The 23,944-nt window shown below is 47.1% G+C and overlaps 8 protein-coding genes across 8 annotated transcripts, besides 1 other annotated feature; 3 read left to right on the top strand and 5 right to left on the bottom strand.

The window, feature by feature from the left end:
* Positions 1-147: 147 nt before the first annotated feature.
* TSTA_037890 (DNA repair protein rad9, putative) lies at positions 148-1,908 on the top strand (the record flags this gene model as incomplete). The annotated part of the gene is made up of 7 exons (XM_002480964.1): positions 148-261; positions 316-474; positions 535-673; positions 723-938; positions 995-1,587; positions 1,639-1,761; positions 1,809-1,908. The coding sequence occupies 7 exons, from the start codon at positions 148-150 to the stop codon at positions 1,833-1,835; spliced, it is 1,371 nt and encodes a 456-aa protein (XP_002481009.1). The 3' UTR covers positions 1,836-1,908.
* TSTA_037900 (alpha-tubulin suppressor protein Aats1, putative) lies at positions 1,868-3,478 on the bottom strand (the record flags this gene model as incomplete). Its single annotated transcript, XM_002480965.1, has 2 exons — positions 1,868-3,262; positions 3,392-3,478. The coding sequence occupies 2 exons, from the start codon at positions 3,476-3,478 to the stop codon at positions 1,868-1,870; spliced, it is 1,482 nt and encodes a 493-aa protein (XP_002481010.1).
* A 3,680-nt stretch (positions 3,479-7,158) lies between these two features.
* On the top strand, positions 7,159-9,280 carry TSTA_037910 (MFS phosphate transporter, putative; the record flags this gene model as incomplete). Its single annotated transcript, XM_002480966.1, has 3 exons — positions 7,159-7,475; positions 7,536-7,703; positions 7,764-9,280. 3 exons carry the CDS (start codon positions 7,159-7,161, stop codon positions 9,274-9,276), a joined length of 1,998 nt encoding a protein of 665 aa, XP_002481011.1. The 3' UTR covers positions 9,277-9,280.
* A 556-nt stretch (positions 9,281-9,836) lies between these two features.
* TSTA_037920 (serine/threonine protein kinase (YPK1), putative) lies at positions 9,837-12,579 on the bottom strand (the record flags this gene model as incomplete). The annotated part of the gene is made up of 9 exons (XM_002480967.1): positions 9,837-10,400; positions 10,456-10,717; positions 10,766-10,868; positions 10,924-11,339; positions 11,395-11,423; positions 11,477-11,487; positions 11,545-12,255; positions 12,326-12,469; positions 12,558-12,579. The coding sequence occupies 9 exons, from the start codon at positions 12,577-12,579 to the stop codon at positions 10,203-10,205; spliced, it is 1,896 nt and encodes a 631-aa protein (XP_002481012.1). The 3' UTR covers positions 9,837-10,202.
* Positions 12,580-13,763: 1,184 nt separating this feature from the next.
* On the top strand, positions 13,764-15,778 carry TSTA_037930 (SAGA complex subunit (Ada2), putative). The gene is made up of 3 exons (XM_002480968.1): positions 13,764-13,923; positions 13,979-15,376; positions 15,435-15,778. The coding sequence occupies exons 1-3, from the start codon at positions 13,831-13,833 to the stop codon at positions 15,501-15,503; spliced, it is 1,560 nt and encodes a 519-aa protein (XP_002481013.1). The 5' UTR covers positions 13,764-13,830; the 3' UTR covers positions 15,504-15,778.
* Positions 15,779-15,989: 211 nt separating this feature from the next.
* TSTA_037940 (mannitol-1-phosphate dehydrogenase) lies at positions 15,990-17,430 on the bottom strand (the record flags this gene model as incomplete). Its single annotated transcript, XM_002480969.1, has 2 exons — positions 15,990-16,074; positions 16,268-17,430. 2 exons carry the CDS (start codon positions 17,428-17,430, stop codon positions 15,990-15,992), a joined length of 1,248 nt encoding a protein of 415 aa, XP_002481014.1.
* A 141-nt stretch (positions 17,431-17,571) lies between these two features.
* Positions 17,572-17,615: a sequence feature (GA-rich).
* A 640-nt stretch (positions 17,616-18,255) lies between these two features.
* TSTA_037950 (uncharacterized protein) lies at positions 18,256-19,693 on the bottom strand (the record flags this gene model as incomplete). The annotated part of the gene is made up of 3 exons (XM_002480970.1): positions 18,256-19,021; positions 19,083-19,502; positions 19,574-19,693. 3 exons carry the CDS (start codon positions 19,691-19,693, stop codon positions 18,782-18,784), a joined length of 780 nt encoding a protein of 259 aa, XP_002481015.1. The 3' UTR covers positions 18,256-18,781.
* A 747-nt stretch (positions 19,694-20,440) lies between these two features.
* TSTA_037960 (COPI vesicle coat beta' subunit, putative) lies at positions 20,441-23,718 on the bottom strand. Its single transcript, XM_002480971.1, has 7 exons — positions 23,524-23,718; positions 23,356-23,418; positions 23,284-23,305; positions 23,197-23,228; positions 22,708-23,119; positions 21,795-22,645; positions 20,441-21,745 (listed from the first exon to the last, which is right to left on the bottom strand). The coding sequence occupies exons 1-7, from the start codon at positions 23,539-23,541 to the stop codon at positions 20,585-20,587; spliced, it is 2,559 nt and encodes an 852-aa protein (XP_002481016.1). The 5' UTR covers positions 23,542-23,718; the 3' UTR covers positions 20,441-20,584.
* Positions 23,719-23,944: the final 226 nt, after the last annotated feature.

Below are 23,944 nucleotides of genomic sequence, written 5' to 3' on the forward strand. Positions count from 1 at the left end.
TGTCCTGCCATGACGTTTCGGGAAAGCGTGTATGATAGACGCGTCTGATTGGTGGATATCACACTGTGGGGCATGTATCTTGTTGACCTTACGTCTTTCTAAATCTTCATTTTCTCATGCCAGCGCTCACGAAGAGAGTAAGTTAAAATGCCAACGCTATCATTCTCTCTCAAACCGCCCGCTTTACTTGAGCTGCATGATGCATTGGTGTGTCTGAGTAAATTCAACGAGAGCGTCTCCATAGAGGCTGAATATGATTCGGTAAGAGCAAAACATCCAAGGCGATAACCTAGACATTCCTAACCCCAGCACTAGCTGCGATTGAGTACTCTGAATGCTGCTAAAACGGCATATGCGTCGTTTACCCTGGACTCGGGGAAATTCTTCTCCGAGTATACATTTAGTACTCGCGGGGTGCAGCAGAGTTCAGGGCAGAGATATGGGGATAAATTTGCATGTCAGATGTATCTGAAGGTATGCCACCCCCCAATATTCTTATGCTAGACTGCTGCTGGAGGTGCTGATATGGTGCAGGCATTGCTTTCAATATTCAAAGGTCGAGCCGGCGAGTCGCGCGACAAGCAAACCGCAGTAGAACGCTGCAACGTTGAGCTACATGACTCACCGGATGAAGCCGAATGTAGATTACATATACAGATGATATGTGGTCAAGGTATATAATCTGTCTACCTCTTTTAAATCTATCTAATCACCATGGGCAGGCGTCATTAAATCTTATAAGTTGACCTATGAGTCTGTTTCTGTGCAACATGCCCTGTTCGACCAGTCACGGGTACAGAATCAGTGGAAGGTTCAGGCGAAGATTTTAAGAGAAATTATTGATCATTTTAGTCCGAGTGCAGAGCAATTGGACATTTATCCCGATACAGGCAAGGCAATTTTTACAAGTTTCACTAATAAGATTAGTGATGGGAAGGGTATTTTATATTCTTTTCGTTCCTGAGTACAGGATACTTGGACTGACAATCTCAAGAAATCCTCAAACAACCGGTCCACACGTCCGTGGCCATCGACACCAAAGACTTTGAGGAATTCATTGTCAAGGACGGGCTACATGTTGCTATCAACGTTAAAGATTTCAAAGCAGCGGTCATTCATGCAGACACGATGAAGACGTCAATTACGGCACGTTACACCCGTCCTTGTCGACCTCTGCAACTTGCCTACACATCAGAAGATGGCATTGAATCAGAATTCACGCTTATGACACGTGGGGATGTCGATGAGGCCGATAACGACGATGATGCGTCGACTGCAGCATCGCAGCTTTCGGCTAGACTGGCCGCTACACGTGTAGCAGTACAGTCTGAGCCTCCCAATAGTCACCCAGCTGCAACGGCTTCCGCATCTTTATCGGCAGCAAGAACTACGATACCACCATCCAGCAGACCAGTCATACCATCCCGGAAGCCAGAGTTGATGTCGAGTGCTGCGTCAAGAGCAGCATTGGCCGATATACATGATAGTCTTTTTGTGCCAGCAGATGACGATAGACAGTGGGATGAACAGGTGGATGACGAGGCAAATGATCAGGATATTCTCGGCTGGGATTCGAATATTGAACCGGTTTGTACCACACTCCTGATAAATTCTGTTGCAAGCTAATCGCGCTTGTAGGGAGCTTATCATGAAGGCCGTCCAAGACCGCTGACGGACGACTATCCAACGCTGTCGTCTGATAGGCAACAAAACAATGGCGACGTTGGGACAGCTATTCCACCGACGCAGCCAATGTCACAGGTATGCTTTATTTCGTATTTAAGTTCCGAAAGACTGACATGGTGCAGATACGAAATTTGGGTCTGTTTGATTGAGCATCTTCGTGCGGGACTTGCGAATCGTACTGTCATGAGGAAACCACGATCCAACTGGTGGCGCAACCGGCGGCTACTCGAACAACCTTCGCCTCATTATTGTGCAAGGCGTCATCAGGAAGTCGAATCTGACTCAACCTCCCTTTCACATTCCCATGATCATCCGTATCAGACCCACAATTGCCATGCTCTCCCCATCCACAAGAGACAACAGTCCTGTTATCAGACAAGACAGCAACAGTATGTTCACTACCAGCCATGAACTGGGCGACGGATTCCCATCGTACTAGAGAATGTTCCTGTTGCTGATGGGGACCCAACTGACCGCGATCATTGCGGCCCCAGGCGATGACCGAGTTGTCAAGAGTATTATGTAAATAAATCCCATGCCAACTCGTCGATACATCGTATCGTTTTTGAGTCTGGCTAGTTTTCTGCAATGTCTGAACCGAAGGTGCGGCTGACATGATATTCCATTTGTCATCCACCCCAAGGATTGTATATATATATCCCGCACTGTCATCTCCTCCTTCCAAGGGTTTATTCTTCTTATAGCCACCCATAAACGTAAACTCCCTCCCACAACTCACACTCCTCGGCATAAATTCTTCCTTCAGCAACTCTGCTGAAGCAATCTTCACAGGCGACCACACGATCTTATTTTTGATTAGCTCTGAATCAGTTCCGAGTTGGCCCTTTCTTGACGCTCCCCATCCATAGACATCGCCGTTCGATAATATAGCAACGACGTGGTTTGTGCCACTACCTATCGCTTCGATGTACGTGTTTGGAGGCGGGAAATCGGGAATTAAATAGTCATCAGTATCGATGATACTATCATCAACCTCTCGAGAAGCAGGAGCTGTACTTCGTCGTCCTGGCCCAAGACCTAATTCACCTTTATCCCCTGATCCGAGTGGTATCACAACATCCTTTTCGCAGGTATTGTTGCTGCTGCTGGTTACAGCAATGAAACACGTCGCAGACCAAGTAGCGCATACATCCTTGAATCGATCAATAACTGCCCCTGTACTTCTTCTCCGAAACTTGACACGTCTGAAGCGCCTGAGTATACCATCCTCCTTCTCACTCCCCTCTTGATCCCTTCTCTCCAACCTCGAAGAGATACAAACCCCACAACGCAAATCATCATTCAATCCAGCCGCATAGACAGCTCCATCCTCCAATAAAATAATCGTATGATTCCCACCGCAGACTATACGTTTCACTTTTCTTTCTCTTCCTTCGCCTATTCCTTGACTTGCCGTGATACTGTTCTCATTACTGGTCTTGGTATCCTCATCAAATAAACATTCCGTGGGCACGGAGACATCATCTCTGTGTCCTATACCCAGTTGACCAGATCCATTTGAACCGAGGGCGAATATTTTCTGCATTTCTCTCTCCTTTTTTTCCCCTAAGGATTTCTTTCTGTTTACTGGGATAAATTTTATTGGAACGAGAAAATCGAGAAGTGATGATTCAAGTGTCAGCATCTAAAAATGGATAACTTTATACGCGCTATACTGAAGTTAGATTAGTGTAATTTTTCAAACATTGTCATCACGTGAAGGCGCTTTATCGATCGATTGCTTATCGGTTAAAACGATGCCCATAAGAAACGCCATCATCGGTTGATCCATGATCTTATTTTCATCTTTTTGGAATTGAACTGTTCTCGAGGTAACAACTCTCTGAGTTTGACTCAGATAGTTTAGCTGCATGTAGTGTTTTTCGTGTTTATCTGCAGTTTGTTAGTACCGGCCAATAACGAGGTATATACAAGATCGATTTTTGTTCAAGGACCGGTTCTTTATCAGTTTGAAACATGGTTACAAAGATCTCTTTATACGCAGTATTGTATATCAAGACTGCGTCATGCGTCTATAGACTGTCCTTATATGTAGCTACGAACCATGAGGGACAGAGCCATATTGTACAGATAAGATTCCTCTACTTTTTCTTGTAGCGTGTATAACCTTGGTGTGCTAAGGTCAGCCAAGACCCGCCGCTGACAAGGATGATTATCGACAAACACTTCCAAGGAATACCGGAAACCTCAGGCCGCAGACTCCGTGTAAGTCATGATTTCATCAGCCCAGAAAATCTGACAATCAATGGCCCTGTTGGCGCAAAAAAGTTTCTTTAAAAACTTTGTTAAGAGAAGTTACTGTGAGGAACCGAGACACAGTTCTTCCAAGAGAAGAGATCAAACAAAAAATGAGTCTGAGATATCCGCTGCTTCCGGATTATGGAGGATTTCGGCTTGATATTGAGTTTGTTTGTTACATGTTCTGTTTTGTCGACGGCGGAAAAGTTTGCCGATTGAACCCCTCACTGCGAAGAATGATAGATCTCCGACAACAGCGAAACTCGCTAGAAAGAATTTTGTAATGTTGAGAATATTATATATGCTCTAGTTTTACGCTTGTCTTGGTGTTGATAAACTACAAAGTCATATCCGTCAACCAATCAGATCCACTCAATAATGCATTGACAAGTAAGCGCGAACAGACAAAGCACGTGGGTGGGTCCGCCAACTTTAAACCAACCACAATTTCGTTCTTCTTACATTTTCAGCTTCTGACGAGTCAAACTCAAGCTTTTGGGCTGATTCTCCAACTTATACATTAATATTTTGATACAAATGTATATACGGCTACGAACTATACGCACTTCGGAAGTGGTCCCGGTCCAGATGACGACCGAACAGTAGTTCGCAGAACTATCGAACGCCTCTTGATAGATCTCCATGATACAACTTCATGCACACGTATGAAGGTGAGTATGAACACCGAGAGAAGAGAGGCGCCACATTCCTTAGCGGACCGACGAAGCATTCCTGAAGCCGAAAACTTCCATCCGGATTCTTTGAAAGAGAAAGCTTCTAGAAAGAAAAATTCAGTCCGGATTGTTTCGAATCGGTCAAGCCACATGGTCAGCCAAGTCTGCGCACATGTTTTATGTACGATCGTATGCAGGGACAAGAACAATGGGCACAATTATGCAATGAAAATTACAATAAGCATGGACCCGCCCGCTATCTCGAGTGTCTAGAAGAATTTTCGAAGCTTTGAAATGCGTAAGTTACTACTTACGCGCGTTTTGCGAGTCATGACAAATTCTTTCCAACCTGAGTCTTGTCTATAGTCGAGCACGTTATTGAGGTATGTCTGATGACTGGAATTCGTTACGTACAGTGATCGGTTGGTGGCTTCTACCGCGGAATTACCACCTGACGCTGACATGTTGTCGAGGCTGATTACTGACGACTTTCGTGATAGTGGGATCTGCATGAGACCGTTTGAAACTGCTTGAAACTGCCTCACTGCTTCAGTTAGCGATTGAGGGCATTGGAAACATGTGCCGCACAAGTTTCATGTCAGACAATCCCATGAACTATATGCCTTCTGGTATTTCCATTAAGTAATTGTTCGCTGTCAGGTAGCTACTAATACAGCAAGACCTCCGAGCGCGAGGCTTGCGTCGCGTCGTGTCGCAGTCCATATACCCAGAAGACAGTGTATTGCCGCACTTTCCGTGGATCTGACATTCTTGTCGGCCACGTCCGAGATCCACAAGCCATGCACTCCACCTTTTCCTTTATGGAACTGCACATACGAAACTTTTCGGGGCTAGAAGTATGCCTTGCAAAGGGCAGTGATTGGATCTGGTGACGGAAGGTGTGGGAGTTATCAAAGTCCAAAACACAGGACCGTGACGGGACGGGACATCTTAATAGGCCAAGTTTGGCCTTGTCAAGGGTAAGGGTCTTGCAAGCATTGTCTTGCAGTGTTCGCTTTGCTAGACCCGAAACAGTATTAGGGCCATGTAAGTGCTAGTTGCATGCAATCCATTCATTGAAGTTAGCCTGAACTAGTATCAGACTAGTACCGACGAGCTCCCCTTTGACAGTTAACTACCCGGTGGCACACTTAAAAGTCATCTAAATTTCAGCTTGGCTGCGCCTTTTCCCACGGTTTGAAGAGCGCCATATCTCATGTCCATTGCTTGTCGTTGCTTAACTCAGCTTTGGGAAGTCTATTTATATGGGGATTACGTAGTGATGTATAATGCTGATTGTAAGCAACAGTGTACGCTTATGGTGAAGAAGAACCTAGAAGGCGTATTCTGTACGCTTCGTACGGAGTATTTTTGCAGTCACAACGGAATTGCTTTTTCTGGCATTACACGCGGCTGCAGCGTGTAATACTGTGTAGTAAGTATCGTACCACTGCCACATGACATTTAGCTCTGTACATGCGGAGCTGTACGGAGTACAATAACGGGGTATATACTCGACTGATCGCGATGATTTGTTGTGGTTGCACATGTCATCCGTCAGACAAGGCCGAGTCGGTGAACCTGTACATAGAGAATATCTTGTATCTTGTATTGGCAATGGGCGGTCCCTACAAAATGATTCAATTATAATGTTCTCTCTTTGTAGATTAGTAGATTGTTTGTTGTGAACTTGTGAAGCATCAATAGATGGTATGCATAAATAGTGTATATGCGGAGGTTGCCTGTTTGGGCGACGCCAAGGCTGGGATCGATAAGCAATGAGAACCGTTGCACAGCACACGTGCAGTATCTTTAGGCTCTTATTGGCCAATTTCCTACCCCGGGCCGATCAATCTGCCAAGCCGCTCTGCTGGCTTATGACTGGCCAATGAGAACCCACTGGATCCATCTGATCGTAATTTATTTTTTGCTGTTTTGGTTTTGGGTTTGGGTTTGGTATTTTTCTTTTTTAACATTCGTTTTGTTTCGTTTCGGCAGTTCGGTCTTTTCCTTCCTCTATACTGTGTGTATAGACTAGACAGGGTGGCATGCAGTACTTGCACATGCTGGCTATTGATCTAAACAATTGTATTGGTGTAGTCGAATTGCAATTGACTGGAAACTTCCACTAGATCGAGGCAGATTCGCCGCGGGTGGGTCAGTCCCACTTGTCCCTAGTGCCGTACCAGTGGACCTAGACTCGAGCATATCAGCGGTCCGGATACAGCAACGTGCCACTCGCTCTCTCCGCCAGAAAATTCGGTGCGCCCAGCCAAGCTCCCAAAATATTATATATATTTCATCTCTGCCGTCTTGGATCTCCTCGTCCTTGTCCCGTGTAGCCCAATACCAAGCCTTGAGGCGTCGTTGCTCAGTCAGTGGCTTTGGATCTTTCCGTAAGTGCAGTCTTGGTAGTCCGACCACCTTTTTTTCTTCTTCTTTTTGATCACACGATCTCTTTCCGGATTTAATTCTGATCGCTTGCGTGTGCAGACAAGACCAGAAAATTCAACAATCGACAAAAGGCAGAGCGACAAAAATGACTTCCTTGGGTCCTATGCCCCCTCACGGGCCCGACGTGACGGGCACTCATCCTCAGTATGAGGAAATGCACCCGACCGAGAAGGATGCCTTCGACAAGCTGCTCCGCCCTGACGACAGCTATACCCCCGAGGGTGTCTACTGGGCGGATTTGCCCATCATGCAGCGTCTCAAGTTCGTCAACAGCGTCGACAGCGCCGAAGCCCGCAAAGAGTTGACCGCCATCGGCCAAATGATCAAGGCCGATCCCCTCTCGCCTGTCAGCTACTACTTCAAGAACATGGTCTTGCCTGGTGCCGGTTTGCTTTTGGAAGGGTGAGTCCCAAGTCATGTTCTTGCGATGAAAGATCTAGCTTGCTAATTGATTTGGCGCAGTTACGTCTTGTTCTCCGTCAGCACTGTCCAGTCGCTTTTGGCCGATGCTTTTCCTGAATGCTGGGGTAAACACCAGACTTGTAACGGCACCTGGATCAATGCAATGACCTATTTGGAAATTGCTGGTATTATGGTCGGTCAGATTCTTGTCGGTTATCTCGGTGATTGGTAGGCTCTATCCACTGTCGAGTCCGGGAGACGGAAATGTCGAGACTAACGAAAACGCAGGATTGGCCGTCGCTGGGGTCTTATTCAGGATGCCGCCATCATGTTTGTCGGTCTTCTCATGCTTACTGCTGCCTACGGTGTTACCGAGAACGGCTGGGTTATCTGCTACGCCTGGTCTCTTTTCTTCTACAGTATCGGTGTTGGTGGTGAATACCCCATGACTGCCACTTCGGGTATGGAGAACGCCGTCGGATCTGGTCGTATCTCTACCCGTGAGGATCGTCTCCACCGTGGCCGCAAGGTCGTGAGCGCCTTCTTGATGCAGGGTTGGGGTCAGTTCCTCAACCAAGGTCTTTTGATCATTCTATTGATTGTCTTCCACCACGGTTCTGGCGGCTACCCCTACTCCAAGGTTGCTGCTCAGTGGACCTACCGTGTCTCCTTTGCTATCCCCGCTGTTGGAACACTCTGGCTCACCTACTACCGTGCCTATCACATGAAGGCTGCCTCCAAGCAGCTCCAAGCTATCAAGAAGAAGTCCTCCGTCACCGGATACGATGTCGAGTCATTCCGTCTTACTTTGAAGTATTTCGGTCCTCGTCTCTTCGCCACCAGTTTCGGCTGGTTCGCCAACGATATCTTCTTCTACGGCAACAAGCTCTTCCAGAGTCAATTCATCACTGTCATTTTGCCCAAGGAAAGGTCCTTGATGCCCGGCTGGCTATACAACTTGCTCAACATCGGTGTCTCCCTCGTTGGATACTACCTCGCATCTTTCCTCATCGACAACAAGTTCTACGGCCGCAAGTGGATGCAGCAGATCGGTTTCTTGATGTGCTTCGTTTTCTTTGTCGTCCCCGGTTTCCACTACCACTACTACACCAGCAAGGCCCACATCCATGAGTTCCAGGCCATGTACTTCTTGTCCTCTTTCTTCAACCAATTTGGTCCCAACTGTGTTACCTTCTTGGTTGCCGCCGAATGTTTCCCTGCTCCCATCCGTGCCTCTGCCCACGGTTTCGCTGCTGCCATGGGTAAGCTCGGTGCTTTGATTGCCGCCATTGTCTCCTCCTACACCAGCGTCCCCCAACGTTTCTACATCTGGCCCTGGTTCGGTCTTGCCGGTATGCTCTGCACCTTCCTGTTCCTCCCCGACACCACCGGTCTCGATCTTAAGGAACAAGAACGTCGCTGGTGGTACCTCCGTAACGGTCGCGAGCACGACTACCACGGTGTCGCCATCCACCCTCAACACTTGTCCGTATGGGAACGTCTTCGCGGCGTCGGCAAATACTACGACGCCGAACTCGATTACAAGCAAAAAGTCGACGACTACCGTCAGGAGTGGGAGACCGGCATTGCTCGCAAGCTCGAGAATGAAGCTGGTGAAATCGACGTTGATACCGAGGACACTCTCTTCGAGGGTCCCGTCCACAATTACTTTGAGCGTACCAGTCCCATGTTCCGTGGCACTGAGAAGCTTGGTGGTCAGACTTTCTCTAGTCTGCCTCCTGCCGCTCACTCTTCTGAGAGTGACTCCATCGAAGCTGCTGCGACTGTGACAGAGAAGTAAACAAATATATCTTCTCGTTTCGCAGCGTCTACCACTTCTTTACATGCTTTTACGGTTTAATATAATTTATCAAAAAGAAAGAAAAGCGTCACGGAATGCACTTTTCTTTCTCTCGCTTGTTTTTCTTCCTCTCTTCTCTTGTACTCTTTCCCTCTTGTCTGTGCATATACCTCTGCAAAGATAGACTTTGTGTTTGATGGGCGATGATCAACCCGATTGTATGAAACTTATATAACTATTTTATTTGGATACCCTCGAAATGCATCAGTTTCATACTACAGCCTTCCATCACTTACGTACTTTCCTACTAGAAGTTCCAGTTGCTCAAGCGTGCTCATAGAAGAAGACTTCCTTTCGCGATGGATTTACTACGGCATACACACTTCCAAGCCTAGGTAAATAAGTCAATGTCGGGATCAAATGGACTGCTTTTATTGCAAACTACGTACCTATATAACATTAAAGTCAAACCAAACATGAGGTCAACCGGTCGTTACGTATCAGGTACACTCGATGTGGCCTGTCCCAGCCTTGGAATTTTGGAGATAAATCATATTTTTCAAGAAAATGTATTTCAAACAAAAGGACCTGCCTATCGATTTATATGTAAAATGGAAAAAAGGTTCAAACTGATATGAGACATGAAATAGAACACTGGCACACACACAATGAATGAGAACAATGCGTCCGCTAGGCGACGAAAACATGATGATTTGCAGAAAATAAAAGAGAAAAAAAAAGGACTGGTGCAATGATTTGTTTCTCCTTCCAATCTTTCATCATAGTGATTTTTCCCTCTCGTATTCATCTAGAATCTCAACAAATGGACCGGAAGCAGACAGGATTTTCGTCACTGTATGATTTGTTATATTTCGTTGATGGACGCTTAGACAGAAAGAATATTTGCGAGAAATCGATATTTTTTTTTATTCTTGAATGGTTGGAAATCCGGGCTCTCTGACACTGCCTCCAGCATCACCGAATCCTGCAACGGGTCTGTTATAAGACCATCCCACGAATTGGTCTTGCATCGTCTGAGAGAGAGCGTTACCCTCGACCACTGAATCGATGGGTTTTTCATTTATGAACTCGACGTCGAAATTTTCCACATCCAGGGCATCGACCTTTATGTCTTGGTCAATACACTAGTCGAGGGTTTTTGAAAAGGGGAGTACGTACCACGTTGGGTTTGAATGTAGGTTCATACTTCCTCTGGAGTAGCTTGCGCCAGTCAATATTCGAGAAGAAGTGGTGTGCCTTGATCTCCGCGGCTCCGTTGGCGCCTAGACGGCGTTGAGGGTCACGGTCCAGAAGACGAGTCAAAAGATCGCGTGCTGCGGCGGGGACGATGTCGTGGCTTGGGAATGTCAATGGTTCTTGGACAATCTTCTTGTACATTTCGTTTGTGTTTTCGTCGTAGAATGGTGGCAGACCAGTCAACCTGTATCAGTTAGTGTCTATTCATTGCATATGAAAGCGAAGAACGTACATTTCATAGAGTAGAACCCCAAGAGTCCAAAAGTCCACACTCTTTGTATATCCATTGCCTAACAGCAATTCTGGAGCGAGGTATTCGGGCGTACCGCAGAAGGCTGCACAACATGTTACTTAAACTATATGTAGAATTGCTCAGAAGAATTGCCCTACTGTTGGTCCGATCTTCATCCTTCATATCAAGCTTGCAAAGTCCGAAATCACACAATGCAATATGACCAGTGTAATCCAACAGAATATTCTCCGGCTTCAAATCACGGTAAATGACCTTGAAACCATGCAAACATTCAAGCGCACACAGCAATTCGGCGGTATAGAAACGAGCTCGGTTTATATCAAAGCGTTGCTCACGTTGTAGATGATGGAACAATTCGCCGCCATTCACGAATGCGAGGACAAGATACAACTTCTCGGGAGACTGGAAGGAAAACTTCAACGGTACGATGAACGGATTGTTGATCTGGGCTAATACTGATCGCTCGGCAAGAGTATGTGCAACTTCGGATCTGGAGATAATGTGTGCCTTGCGGAGAGTCTTGAGCGCATAGATACGGCCGGTATCTTTCTTCCTGTTAATATTATTAGTTTATGCTCGGAGCTGTGGCTGGTGTCTAGTAAACTTACATCACCTGCATGACTTTGCCAAATGATCCCTAACAACTTGTTAGTGAGATACCTCATATAACAGACTTGTGTGAATATTTACCCTGCCAACAACTATTTCATGATCTTGTTAACATCTCTGCCAATATCACGAATAAGGAAAAAACTCACCTTTCAAGAGCTCGAAATCTTCCAACTTCATGCTATGAGCCCTGTTCTCCACAAACGAAACACCAATCTTGATCGAACCAGTTCCAAACTGCAGATCCAGCCACTCATTTTCCAACTCATTCACGCTCTTCTCATGTTCAGCAGCCGCTTTCTGGTTATCCTTTTTGCTAAGCTTAGGGTTCTCCACATATGAATTGGTTTCTTGCAAACGAGGGGACATCTTCGTAGCTCCGAGGAATATGTCTTCGCTACGACCAACTCCAGGCCGAGCAGCTGGGTTGCGAAGATATATCTGTATACTCAGGTCGGTTTGCCGGGAGACATCGAACTTGAAGGCGGTGTTGTCGCCAGCCCACAGGGGGTTTTCGGGTGTACCAGACACAGCATCAACAAAGACCTGGTTCTTATCGAAATCGAGAAGCGCATATGGAAGATATTTGGTCAGGTAGCGACCGTGAATTGTAGGGGCAGCATTGATGCCGCTGCTGGTAGATTGGGGACGAGCGGGTTGTGTGTACGATCCAGCGGTCTGAGTGGAGTGTGAAGAGGAGGAATTCGGGCGGACGGGCGCGTTTGGATTTTGGAAGTGAGAGTTGAATAGTTGTTGATAATGGGGGGATAGCGAAAATCCTTTTCCTTCGTGAAGAGTGACGATCAATATACCGGGTTTGACTGGAGCGACCGGGGGCGAGATCAAAGCCTCCGAGTCGGCTAGAAGACATATATTAGCACCGTGTTTTCTACATAGTTACTCGCTAGAGCCACATTGGAGGGGTCGTACCAATTCCATTGGAGGTCTGTGATACTATACTGGGTCGTTGTGATGGTGTCGGGGTCTCTTCGGCAGGTTCACCCTTGATGGTCGATGTGGACGATGAACGACCAAAAGACTGAGCTAGAGGCGCCAGATGCGTTTCCTTCAGCTCTGTTAAGTGTTAGCAACAAGATTTTGATTGAATATCACGAGATCATCGCCTCATCATCATAGAGGGTTGATAGAGTTGACCACATACTCTTTGTGAGTCTCCACGACATGGTGTCTGGCTTGGTCTTTCCAAATCCCAAACGACTCGCCCTTCAATAAAGAATAAGACACAACAATGCCGAAACGCTTCAACTTCCTTTGCAAGACAAAAGAATCTGTTTTGAACAAGGTGAGAGTATGGGGTGCTGTCAGTTGTTGCTGGGGTACCAATGGAAAACAACGGTTGCCGATCAGCCACACTCCCAACACCGATAAGCGACCACGAGGCTAGACTATCAGTACAAGAGAAAGCCGGAATATATGAGTTCGTTCGATTCTAGATACGACGAGGAATAACTTGAGAGAGGGAAGTGAAGTCTGAGATGGCAGACTCGGTTGTCAAAGAAAAGCCAGGTCCCGTAGGGAGTGTTGTATTATGCACTAGTTATGTATCATTACAAAGCAAGCATCGCTAAGAATTATTCACATTACAGGCGTATGATTAGGTGTTATGCCTGCAAATTCAGGCCCCAACAGGAGGCGGGGCGAGTCGGTGAGAAATTCTAATCAGACCGAATATCAGGATAATGAGGGGTAGGTGTTCTATTTCCTCCGGGCTGTTTACTTAGGCTAATCACCATTCTCTTGTAGAAGAAACAAAGAATAACGTGATTCTGCTACTGGCCATTCATCGATAGAGAGTATTGATTGTAATTGAAATACTGAATACTGAAAACTCTTGTCAGAGACAGTCTCACATTGATGACATGCCACTCTGAGGCTGCGCAGACACAGCCACACCGTCAGCCAATTAAGTTTCGGTCTGATCTCCCTCCAGTGGCCATGCCTAATTCGTATCTAGAGTCTTGGCAAGCAGATCAGTCACGTGCATCTCACATGATCCATGTCAAGACGCAAGGGCCAAGGGCGTTTGCGCTTGCCATGTCGCGCTTACTCAGTCGCATCCCATGACTAGAACTCATCTCAACGTCGTTCCTAGAATTGGCAACATCAAAATACCTACGCCAACCAAAATAACACCCTCACAACGCCCAAGCCACTTTCCTCACCTCAACAGACTCTACCCGCGACCCTTCATTCTCATCTCATTCGCCACCACCTGTGTTCTCGTACCTGTCCATCGCAACTCCACTTAGGCGCGGAGATCGGTCGTTCGATATCATCCAAACCCTACTTCAAAACACCCCTATCAACAATAACTCTCGGGAAGAACTCATAGCGCCTCTCCATTCTCTGGAGGGCACACGAATATCTCCGAAACGGACCCGGACAAGGCGGAGGATGAGACAAACAACCAATCCATGGGTGTAATCCGGAAGAAGACCGCTACACGCGGTACGGAAGGCGGTACTAAATACCATTGCGATGTCTGCTCTGTAGATATTACGTCGACCGTATGTATAGGTATCTGTTTCTGGTTATAGAGTGTTGTGCTGACAGCCATTTAAGGTTCGGATATCCTGTGCCCACCCGTCCTGTCCTGAGTACGACCTATGTGTGCCTTGCTTTGCGGCTGGCGAATTCTCCAAAAACCATGACCCTCGTACACATCCTTTCCATGTGATTGAGCAGAATTCAGTACCAATCTACACAGAAGATTGGGGTGCTGATGAGGAACTTCTCTTGCTTGAAGGTGCTGAGATCTACGGGCTAGGTTCATGGGCCGATATCGCGGACCATATCGGCGGGTACCGTTCAAAAGAAGAAGTCCGCGATCACTATATCGATACATACATCAACAGTCCCAACTTTCCACTTCCAGCTCGTGCCGATCCGGAAGATAGATCTCTTCAAGATCAGATATCTAAAGAAGAATTCCAAGCTCGCAAGAAACGGCGCATCGAAGAGCGCAAGGAAGCCGCCAAGACTGCGCCACCTGCTACACCAAAACAGAAGCCGACTGCTAGTGTGCCATCATGTCACGAAGTACAGGGGTATATGCCTGGACGGTTGGAGTTCGAAACCGAGTTCTGTAACGAAGCGGAAGAAGCTGTACAGCATATGCAGTTTGAACCAGGAAATGGCCTCAATGAAAAGGGGGAAATGGAGCCTGAGATGGAGCTGAAGATGACAGTGATGGAAATTTACAATTCACGATTGACGCAGCGAACTGAACGAAAGAAGATCCTATTTGAGCACAATCTACTTGAGTACCGGAGAAATATTGCTCAGGAGAAAAAACGAACCAAGGAAGAGAAGGAATTGTTAAATAAAGCGAAGCCATTTGCTCGCATGATGAACCATGCAGATTTTGAGGAATTTTGCAAAGGTCTTGAGTATGAGCACAATTTACGGTTGGCGATAGCACAATTACAAGAATGGCGTCAATACGGAATCACCGATCTGAAGAGTGGCGAAAAGTATGAGCAAGAAAAACAGCAAAGAGCGCAAAGAGCTATTCCTCAAGGCTCGTTTGATCGATTTGCTACATCCTCACGTCCATCGAAACAAGTGCAGCAGCCCGAGGGACCATCCCAAGCGAGCCTACTTACTACCCCAGAACTACCATTACGATTCCAGAAGACCACAAAGTCTGCAGCAACTGAAGCAAACGTACCACTCAACGACTTCGATCTTGCCTTCGCCGCCAACGGTGACGGCTTAAGTACCCCTCAACCAGCAACGAAGACGAAATACGTCGTGCAGCCGTTGAACGGGGTCCCTCAATGGAAACTAGAAAACGAGGGTGCATCTGACCTCCATCTCCTAACAAAAGAGGAAATCGAACTATGCAATGCAGTTCATGTGCAACCCAAACCGTACCTAGTCATCAAGGAGGCGTTACTAAAAGAAGCAATGAAACAAAACGGCACATTGAAGAAGAAAGATGCTCGAACTATCTGCAAGGTATGTTATCTCTTCCTGGTCAGTAAAAGTATGCAGTCGACTAACCCGTTGAAATAAGATCGACGCTGCAAAAGCAGGCCGAATATTTGATTTTATGGTACACAGCGGCTGGATCGTTAAGGGTTGAAGAGAGACCACCACAATTTTTATCATTTCAATAAGACATATGATATGACTTCATGCATTCAAGCAACAATGTTTTTACGAAAGCCTTGACGACTTTATCTTCCGTTTCACATATTCTACTTTCGCCAACTACGTACTTGCAACACCAAATTGTGAGGGGAGAGATCACTACAGTAGAACCTGGCTATAATGAACGGAAGGCCGTTCCATATTTCCACTTACATCGGCTTGAATATGACTTTAATATGGAACTAAAGAGCATACGATTTATTAGTACTAGAATGGATCAATATATTGGAGGTGCCCTTTCATTCCTAAATCGAACTTCATTCCGGACCCATGGATATATAGACTTGGATCCTGCAGGTGGGAGGGCTTCTGTTTGTTATAGCCAGGTTCTACTGTATGGGGCATAGTTAACGATTTTGATCAAATGATATGGAATTGGTTATTAATCTAAACAGCACATGGCTGATGATTCTCACTGCTAAGACACAAAAGCACGCAAATATGCGGCATCATCGTAGGACAGATATTGGAAATAGTCAACTACGAGGTAAAACATGATCTCACTAATGGTACGAACCGTATCCCCGTGGGAAATCGTATGGGTGCTTCTGATTTGAAGAATCCCACGTGTTTAATGTCAACTCTCAAATTCGGGCCTGCGGTCTGTCCTCCACGTATCAGGAACGTTGCTCACAATGAAAATATGATGGTGCGATGAGAAACTCGCCGCTGACCCTACAGGGAGGAGCATCCTACTTTGACTCCGCCTGAACCTTCTCAAAAACCTTCAGAACATGTTGGTAGAGGGGGTGACCGGTCTCGAGGCCGGTAATCTGTTGAGTGGCATCGGCGGCAGATTTCTCCTTGAGGATCTTGGCGAGTTCCGCGCTCTCGTCATCGCCCTCGACGTTTTGGAACTGAAGAGCTTTCTCGATAGACAAGAGCAAAGCGTCGAACTTCATGCCACGCTCAGCCAGTTGCGCAGCCGGACCGATGAAACGTTCGTTGCGAGAAAGCTTGCGCAATGGAGCGCGGCCGACACGCTCGACAACGTCCTCGAGGTAAGGGTTAGAGATACGAGAAACGATGGTCTCAACATACTCCTTCTGCTCCTGCTCAGTGATTTCGTGCTTGCTGACAATCAGGGATGCAGTCTCGTCCAAAGCGGCGTGAACTTGCTTGTGAATTGTCTTATCAGCCAAAGCATCGTGAATGGTCTTTTTGCCCAATTGGTAGCCATAGTAAGCGGCAGTCGCGTGACCAGTGTTGACAGTAAAGAGTTTGCGCTCAATGTAAGGCTCGAGATGGTCGACCCAGTGGATGGCAGAAATGTCAGGGTGACCGTATTCACCGAACGGAGTCTGTTCGACCACCCACTCGTAGAACTTCTCGATACGAACGTTGAGACCTGCGTTCTCGGGTTGAGTAGGTACGATACGATCGATCGCAGAGTTAGCGAAGCGAGCACGCTTGGGAAGAGTGTCGAGACGAGATTTGTCAAGGCGTTCCTCGATATGGCCGCGAAGAGTATCGGTTGCATTGATAGCGTTCTCGCAAGCGATAACAGCAAGGGGGCGGTCTGCCTCACGAGAGTCAATGCCCTTAGCAATGACGGGAGCAATGAATTTCAGCACATTTGGTCCGACGGCACAGGTGACGACATCGGCAGTAGCAATCTCCTTGACGACCTCTGGCTCTTGGGTCTTGGAGCTCAAAGCACGGAAGTTGGTGATGGTCTTGGTCTTTTCTCCCTCCTCGCTGATCTCAGTGACCTCGTAAGACTTGGTGTTGTTCAGGGACTCAATGACTTGAGGGACCACATCGATGAAGACAACTTCGTAGCCGGATTGATGCAGGAACTCAGCAACAAAGCCACGGCCAATGTTGCCGCCACCAAACTGGATTGCTTTTTTACCCATGGTTGGAAGTGATGATCCGAGCTGATGCGCGTATTACAGATCAAAAGGATGAAGTGGAGAGACAGAGACAGCTAGCTGTTCTGTGATGGAATGCTCGCTGGAAGGTCTGCAAAGAGGGGTATGGCAGAAGTTGCGAACTGAAGGAGAGGAAGAAAAGAGAAGAGAAAAAAAACAGGAGAGAAAAGTTGAGGTTGTTTATGGAAAAGGAAGGAGGGGCAATCCCAACCATGACAAAGCTTTTGTCAGGTTGGTCGCGCGCCTTCCTCAGGGCAACCATCTCATCCCATCGCGCCTGCCAAACGCAACGATGTCATAGCGGGGCCATCCATCGTGCCTCCCCACCGGCTATTTCCTTCAACAACATACAGAGAACGCTGTCTTCTCACATATTACACCCAGTATAGTTGATTATCACTCTGCTTATTCACTCGCTATGACTACTAAATACCTGATTCAGAAGCGACATCCCGCCAGACGACGCAATCCCTGTACGAGACGCCCGGGTCCTCAACGTTCATTTGCGCCTCCCCGGTGAGAGCTTTGGCTGCATCACATGCGAATCAGATGTCTCGCTGTGATCGCCAAGGACTGCAGTAGTCCGACTCTGCGATACAACAGAGGAAATTAGGCAGTGACACAAGAACGACTGCTCATATTGCGCAGAATTATCGGGAGAATGCGGGGGCGGGGCTTGCTGCTATATACCTGACACTGGTTTGCCCTTGTTCGGTGGTGTGCTAGTGGCCATCTGTTCAGGCAATTCTGTGCTCAGGAATTCATTTCTTCAAGGGCGACCACAGGGTGGTCTGAACCGTGACGTCCAGGTTACATAGGATGCAAGCGGAACGAATCCAATCCATCCATTGTGTTGCGGCAGTACCGGAGATACATCGTACCAGCAAACCTACCTAGCTAGGTATCCAGGTCCTGAAACAACAAGCCTACCACTGGTTACGCAGGCCCGGGAAAATGTCGTTTTAGCTTCAATCCTGACAGGCTCTTCGGTGCGACAAATTACGCAAATAAATACCGCAAAGCGGTATATAAGCTAGGTTGTCTTGCGATCAAAATAACTCAGTTCACCGGGCTACCATTATCGACCATTCAGTCACCGACTGGCCAGTAACAAACGAAACATGCCTGCGACGCAGATAGCCGAAGGCATCGCGATCCCGATAATTTTCGCCGTGGCTGGTTAACATGTGTACCCAAAGAAGCCCGATATTGATTTACGGCACTACTGTTTTCTGAAATTCATCCTGAGCGGACGACTGTGATGTAAAAGTTGGTTCGAGTTTAGCATATCCACAAATAAGTACAACATCATACAATCCTCAGCAACTGTCACTTTCTATACATCCTCGATTTCCTTCTCAGAGATAGGGGTGCCGCCAGAGGACGGCAACGTGATGACGCTGATCACAACTGTGAGGAATGAGAGTACAACAGCAGACCATGTCATACCAAGGAAGCTGCTGCCTCCCTTCGCCACTACTCCAAAGCCTTGACCGTGTCGGTTGATGAGATTCACGAACTGAACAGCAATCCCCGAGGCCACGGAGGACGACACCCCCAAGCAGACAAAGCTGAGCTATAAGAGAACAAATGTCAGACTCGGAAAATTGTTGGAAAGCTTTCATTACGTGACGTACCACAACAAAGAATAGATGCGCGAACATGGAGGGCTTTCCTCCAGCTTGCGTAAGAAGAATCTCCATGAGAAAAACGACACCCGTTGATGCCACTCCAATGACATATAACACTGACATGGCTTTGGTAGTCATTTCCATAACCTCAAAGTCGTCCGTGATACTATCCGGCCAGTTTATATCAGATATATTGAATCCAGCCTTGAACCCTGCAGAGAACACTTTGGCCGGATCGAATGCGAAGGGCGCTCTGCGCTTTGAGCAGCTTGTCACCTCCAGCCCGCCCTCCACACTACTTTTGAAGTTGCCTTCGCAATACGTCAAAACGTGTATTGCGTAGAAGTCTTTTAGACCCAGATCTGCCGCTGTCCTGTTCGCTGCTGCCTGGATGGCTGAGGTAGGTTCGGATGCTGATGTATCGAGCTAGTTAACCACAATCACGAATGTCAGCATTCTATTATCATTGAGGAGTTTTACTTTTGATGAAGACCGACCAACACGACACTCGCATTTTGCAGGATCGATTTCTGTGATCCGGCAAATAAACAGAGAGTACTGAGAGTGAACGATACCAAGGCAAACACCTTGGATATCGTATTCAGTGTGAAGATCATAGTGCCTGGTTTACCAAGCAATTGAGCGTAGAGCGGCCAAGCTGTGGTCGGATTCGACTGTCGATGACACGGGTGAGTATATCCAGAGTTCTAGGATTCAATCTATCGAATACAGCAGGCATGGGCGAGCATCGAATCTGAAAGTAAACCCAATATCCACAGAAGAAAAGGAGACACTAACAACATTTTATTGCTTCAAACTATTCGTCTTGACAGATATTCAACAGTGTTCGTCCGGATTAGGCCTCATTACATTCAATCCGTTTTGAAACAGATATACGCGCCAAAAATACTCAATGAGAGTTGATTAGACCACTGAATTAAAGTTTCTTTCATAATATTCATACGTCAGAATCTGTATCGGATCTCAAGATAGGAGAGAAGAACATCTCCAGCCTGAAGCAAGCATGCTCACGATGATTGTGACAGACATTTATATACTAGAAAGCGAGTAGCTGATTGGCTCCTGTATTCAGATGGGGCACATTTCATATTTCCAACCAATGACCATGTACCATACCCAGCCCCCGATGAGAAGGTGAGACCCACTTAGGGCTTGATGAGGAATGTCTGCCACTTTCTGGCACTTCATTAACCCTTTTTTCAATGTTTTTGCCAGTATACAGTATTCAGCTGACATATACGGATGCGTATGCGGAATGAAACTTGATAATGTCCCAATAAGTACGTGAAATCCAGAATATGTGGGTGGCTTACGACTACCCAGATATGTGTAACCAGAATCTTGGGAGGAAACAAGCAATCAATTGGGCCAAATCACGATAGCAAAACACACATACCTACATCCCATGAACGATATTTTCAAGTAATCAACGTAATAAAAGAGTCAAAAAAAGAAGAAAAAGACAAGAAGGTTTATTAATCTAATTCTCACGCTTCAGCTTCAACCTCAACCTCCGCTCCCCCATTAACAGCCGCCTCAGCCTCTCCATTCTCACCATCAATATCAATCAAAGACTCTGAAGATGGTGGTTCAGGTGGCCCCTCTTTCTCAAGACGTAGATATTCATCCCATTCCGGGAACAGATCATCATCAGCCTCGACCCCCTCAACACCGGGCGGAACGCCGATAAGACGAGCGACTTTGGATTTACCGGATTTTTCGAGCGATTCTTTCCATTGGAGGACCAGTTTCGGGGCTTTGGATGGTTTGTAAGTCTGTGCGAATAGGACTGCTTCGGCGAGACGGTTGGTTTGGACTAGGAGGTCAATGCACGCGCCGACGTCGCCGATAGTCCAGAGGGCGGAGAAAGCGACGTTGTGTAGACCAGCAACGGAGGCTTGTTCGGCGAGTGAGCGGAGGCCGTCTGTGTTGCGGCTGGAGGTGTAGAGAAGGAGGAGGGAGCCGAGGTCCTTGGCGTGAGTGAAGCATTCTTGCGCAAGGCTCAGGTCCCATGCGGTTAATGCTGCGTCACCCACGGTCTTCCATTTGTGCTCGACATCGGCTTCGCGTGCGAGTTCGAGGGCAATGTCGAGACGGTTGAGGGAAAGCGCAAGGTCGAAGCGGTGTTCGGAATCTGGTGAGACCTCAAGAGCTAATTCCTTGAATCCTTGACCTTCCAAGAAGCGAGCGATCTTATTCATTTGATCGCGAGGGATGTCGGAGAGTAGCTCAGCGGCAGAGTCCATATCACCTCGGAGGACCAAGGTTTGATACTCAACCACGGACAGCGAAAGTGCGAAGGATACCACTTCAACATCCTTATCGGCGAGGTAGATACGTCCATCTCGAGGCAAGTAGCCAAGGATGTACATCGGCTGATCGAAGTGTGAGATGGTATATGTCTGGTCACCGACCAAATAGTTCAATCGGTTGGTTGAGTTTGTGTAAATAAAACAATCGCCAACCCATTCACCGGTTCGGACGGTCTCGCTAATGTCAGTGACGACCTCGAAGGCAGACTCGACACCGTCTTCGTCAGCTTCTCCAGCATTCAACCCATTGACGTAGTTTTCCCTGGAAAAGCGGAGAATATAGCAAGTATCCTCGCAGGCAAGAGCAACAAGCTCACCAGATTCGGACCAGTAGACCTAGGCTCGTTAACTCAATACTCACTAAATATGCTTGAGGGACACTTACTTCACGTGGCTCAACTTCAATACGTCGGACCAGGTTGCCAGTCTCCCAGTCGAACAAACCAATACCACCCTGTCCCTTGACACCTAGGAGAACACCACCAGAGAGACCCTCGGCCTGGAATCCAACGTCTAGTCCTTCTTTCTGTTCTTTGAAGTTCTTGAAGATCTTGACACTGGTTGCAGACTCGCGAATGGCATAATCGTTACTGTTGTCCCTGGAGCCCCAAGCAAAGTCTAAGGCCTGACCGAAAGCCTTATTACGCCATGCGAGAGCCGTATAGATAATATATTCACCATCACCGCACACGGAGACGAAACGACCGTTTGGAGAGTGAGCAAGGGTTTGAGGATAGATTTCGCACGAACCCAATTCCTTCGTAGGTAAAGCGAGAGGTGCGCCGTCCTTCAAGTCCTCGCCTCTAATAATCGTCGAAACAACTTCGGTGTGTCGTGAATAAATGACTTTGCCAGATCCATCCATGGAGACAGCGGGCTCTTCTCTTCCCATCTTAACGACGACAGCGCCATCATCAAAACCCATCGCAATACCCTGGCGACCCCTTTGATAGCTGACACACCACGCCCGCTCAAGCCCATAGTTGAGCGATTGCTCCAATCTATATGTATTAGCGTGCCAGACTTTGACTGTGCCATCTTCCGATCCGGAAATAATAACGGGGAGTTCTGGGTGGTAGCAGGCAAAGGAAACGTTGCTCGTATGTCCTTCTAGGGTTGCGATCAATGCCTTGGTAGTGTAATCCCACACTTTAACAGTCTTGTCGTCGGAAGTCGTCAAAAGGTATGGCTTATCTGCTTGTCCATAGTAATCCACGCTATTCACACCTTTGGTTTCTGCGAGTTCGTTAGCACTTATCAGTGAACTTCAAACGCGAATGCATGCGGATAACACATACCGTGAGCTTCAAGTGTGTAGTTTGCATGTCCCGAGCCAAGATTCCAGATTTTGACAGTTCGATCTAAACAGGCAGATGCAAATGTGTTTGTATCCTTGGGGTTGATAGCAAGCCCCATGACATAGTGGCTATGACCCTCAAAGACCTGCACGCATTTCCAGCCCTTATCCCAATCCCATAGCTTAATAGTCATATCATCCGAGGCTGTGAGAACGAAGGGTTGGGTAGGATGAACGACGATCGATCGGATATAGTCAGGATGAGCTTCGAATGATGTGATTTTCTCGGATGTGTTATAGTTGTAAACTCGCAATTGGAAATCATCGCTGCCGCACACAATCCAGTTCTTTCGGGCAATGAAACGACCGGCGCGGACGGGAACATCGGTGAGTTCGAATGTTTTAATAATTGACTAGAAGAATAGCCATTGTGGTCAGTCTTTGTGTATCTTCGCATCAATTGGGATGGATTGGAGCTCGAGTGTCATACCTGAGTTTCGTACGACCAGATGTAGACGTGTCCTGAGATGATCAGCAACAAGACAAATTCCTTCTTCCTCCTAAACACAATGCTTACCACTATACAACGTCGTCAAAATCTGTAAATCTGTTAGACAGCGGTCGGTAGAAAGATGCGGTCAGTACTTACCCATGGCTCTGTCGGGTGGAAGTCGATACCCTTTACTCGCTCGGAGCGAGCAAAGAGTTGCCTCTGTGACAATAATTGAGTCAGTCAAATCCGGATCAGACTATGCATATATCGAGGCTTTTCCGCCTCATATCCAAGCTAGCCATTATGCTTACAAAGAATACGCACCTTGATATCGAGCCGCATGTTGATTGTTTGTTGGTATGTTGAGGGGTGTTTGGTGTGTGCCCGTGAGAACGGGCTTGGTCAAAGCGAGATGGCACCACGATATATATGAGTCGTGGAAACCTTCAAATAAATCAATTGCACTGGCAAAAAGGACAAACACCAGTTGACAATAGTGTTGCGGAGCTTTTGTTGTATGCGGTGCGGTGTTGCTTGATCGCGGAGATCATTAATGTGTCCAGTTCGGAGTGGGCTGTCCCAAAGGGGATTAGTGGATACCAATCTGAATTTCATTTGAGCTCAATATAGGACACCAGGACTGAATATCATGTGCTAGATACAAGGCTTTTGATTATAGAATTGAGTTGATTAGATCGAGCAGAGCTAAAGACTATAGTCAACATAACCCGGTTCCTCTATTATC

Source organism: Talaromyces stipitatus, genomic scaffold, assembly GCF_000003125.1.
Source record: "Talaromyces stipitatus ATCC 10500 scf_1105507295541 genomic scaffold, whole genome shotgun sequence".
In the NCBI taxonomy this organism is placed as follows: domain Eukaryota; kingdom Fungi; phylum Ascomycota; class Eurotiomycetes; order Eurotiales; family Trichocomaceae; genus Talaromyces; species Talaromyces stipitatus.

What these genes read in the sequence shown, in the direction of transcription:
- TSTA_037930 (XM_002480968.1), top strand. Translation starts at nt 13,831, where the DNA reads ATGGGTGTAATCCGGAAGAAGACCGCTACACGCGGTACGGAAGGCGGT. An exon ending in CTGTAGATATTACGTCGACC is followed by an intron (nt 13,924 to 13,978) that starts GTATGTATAGGT and finishes CAGCCATTTAAG; the next exon opens with GTTCGGATATCCTGTGCCCA. An exon ending in ATGCTCGAACTATCTGCAAG is followed by an intron (nt 15,377 to 15,434) that starts GTATGTTATCTC and finishes CGTTGAAATAAG; the next exon opens with ATCGACGCTGCAAAAGCAGG.
- TSTA_037960 (XM_002480971.1), bottom strand. An exon ending in TTTGACGACGTTGTATAGTG is followed by an intron (nt 23,229 to 23,283) that starts GTAAGCATTGTG and finishes TGATCATCTCAG; the next exon opens with GACACGTCTACATCTGGTCG. An exon ending in CTACACACTTGAAGCTCACG is followed by an intron (nt 22,646 to 22,707) that starts GTATGTGTTATC and finishes ACGAACTCGCAG; the next exon opens with AAACCAAAGGTGTGAATAGC.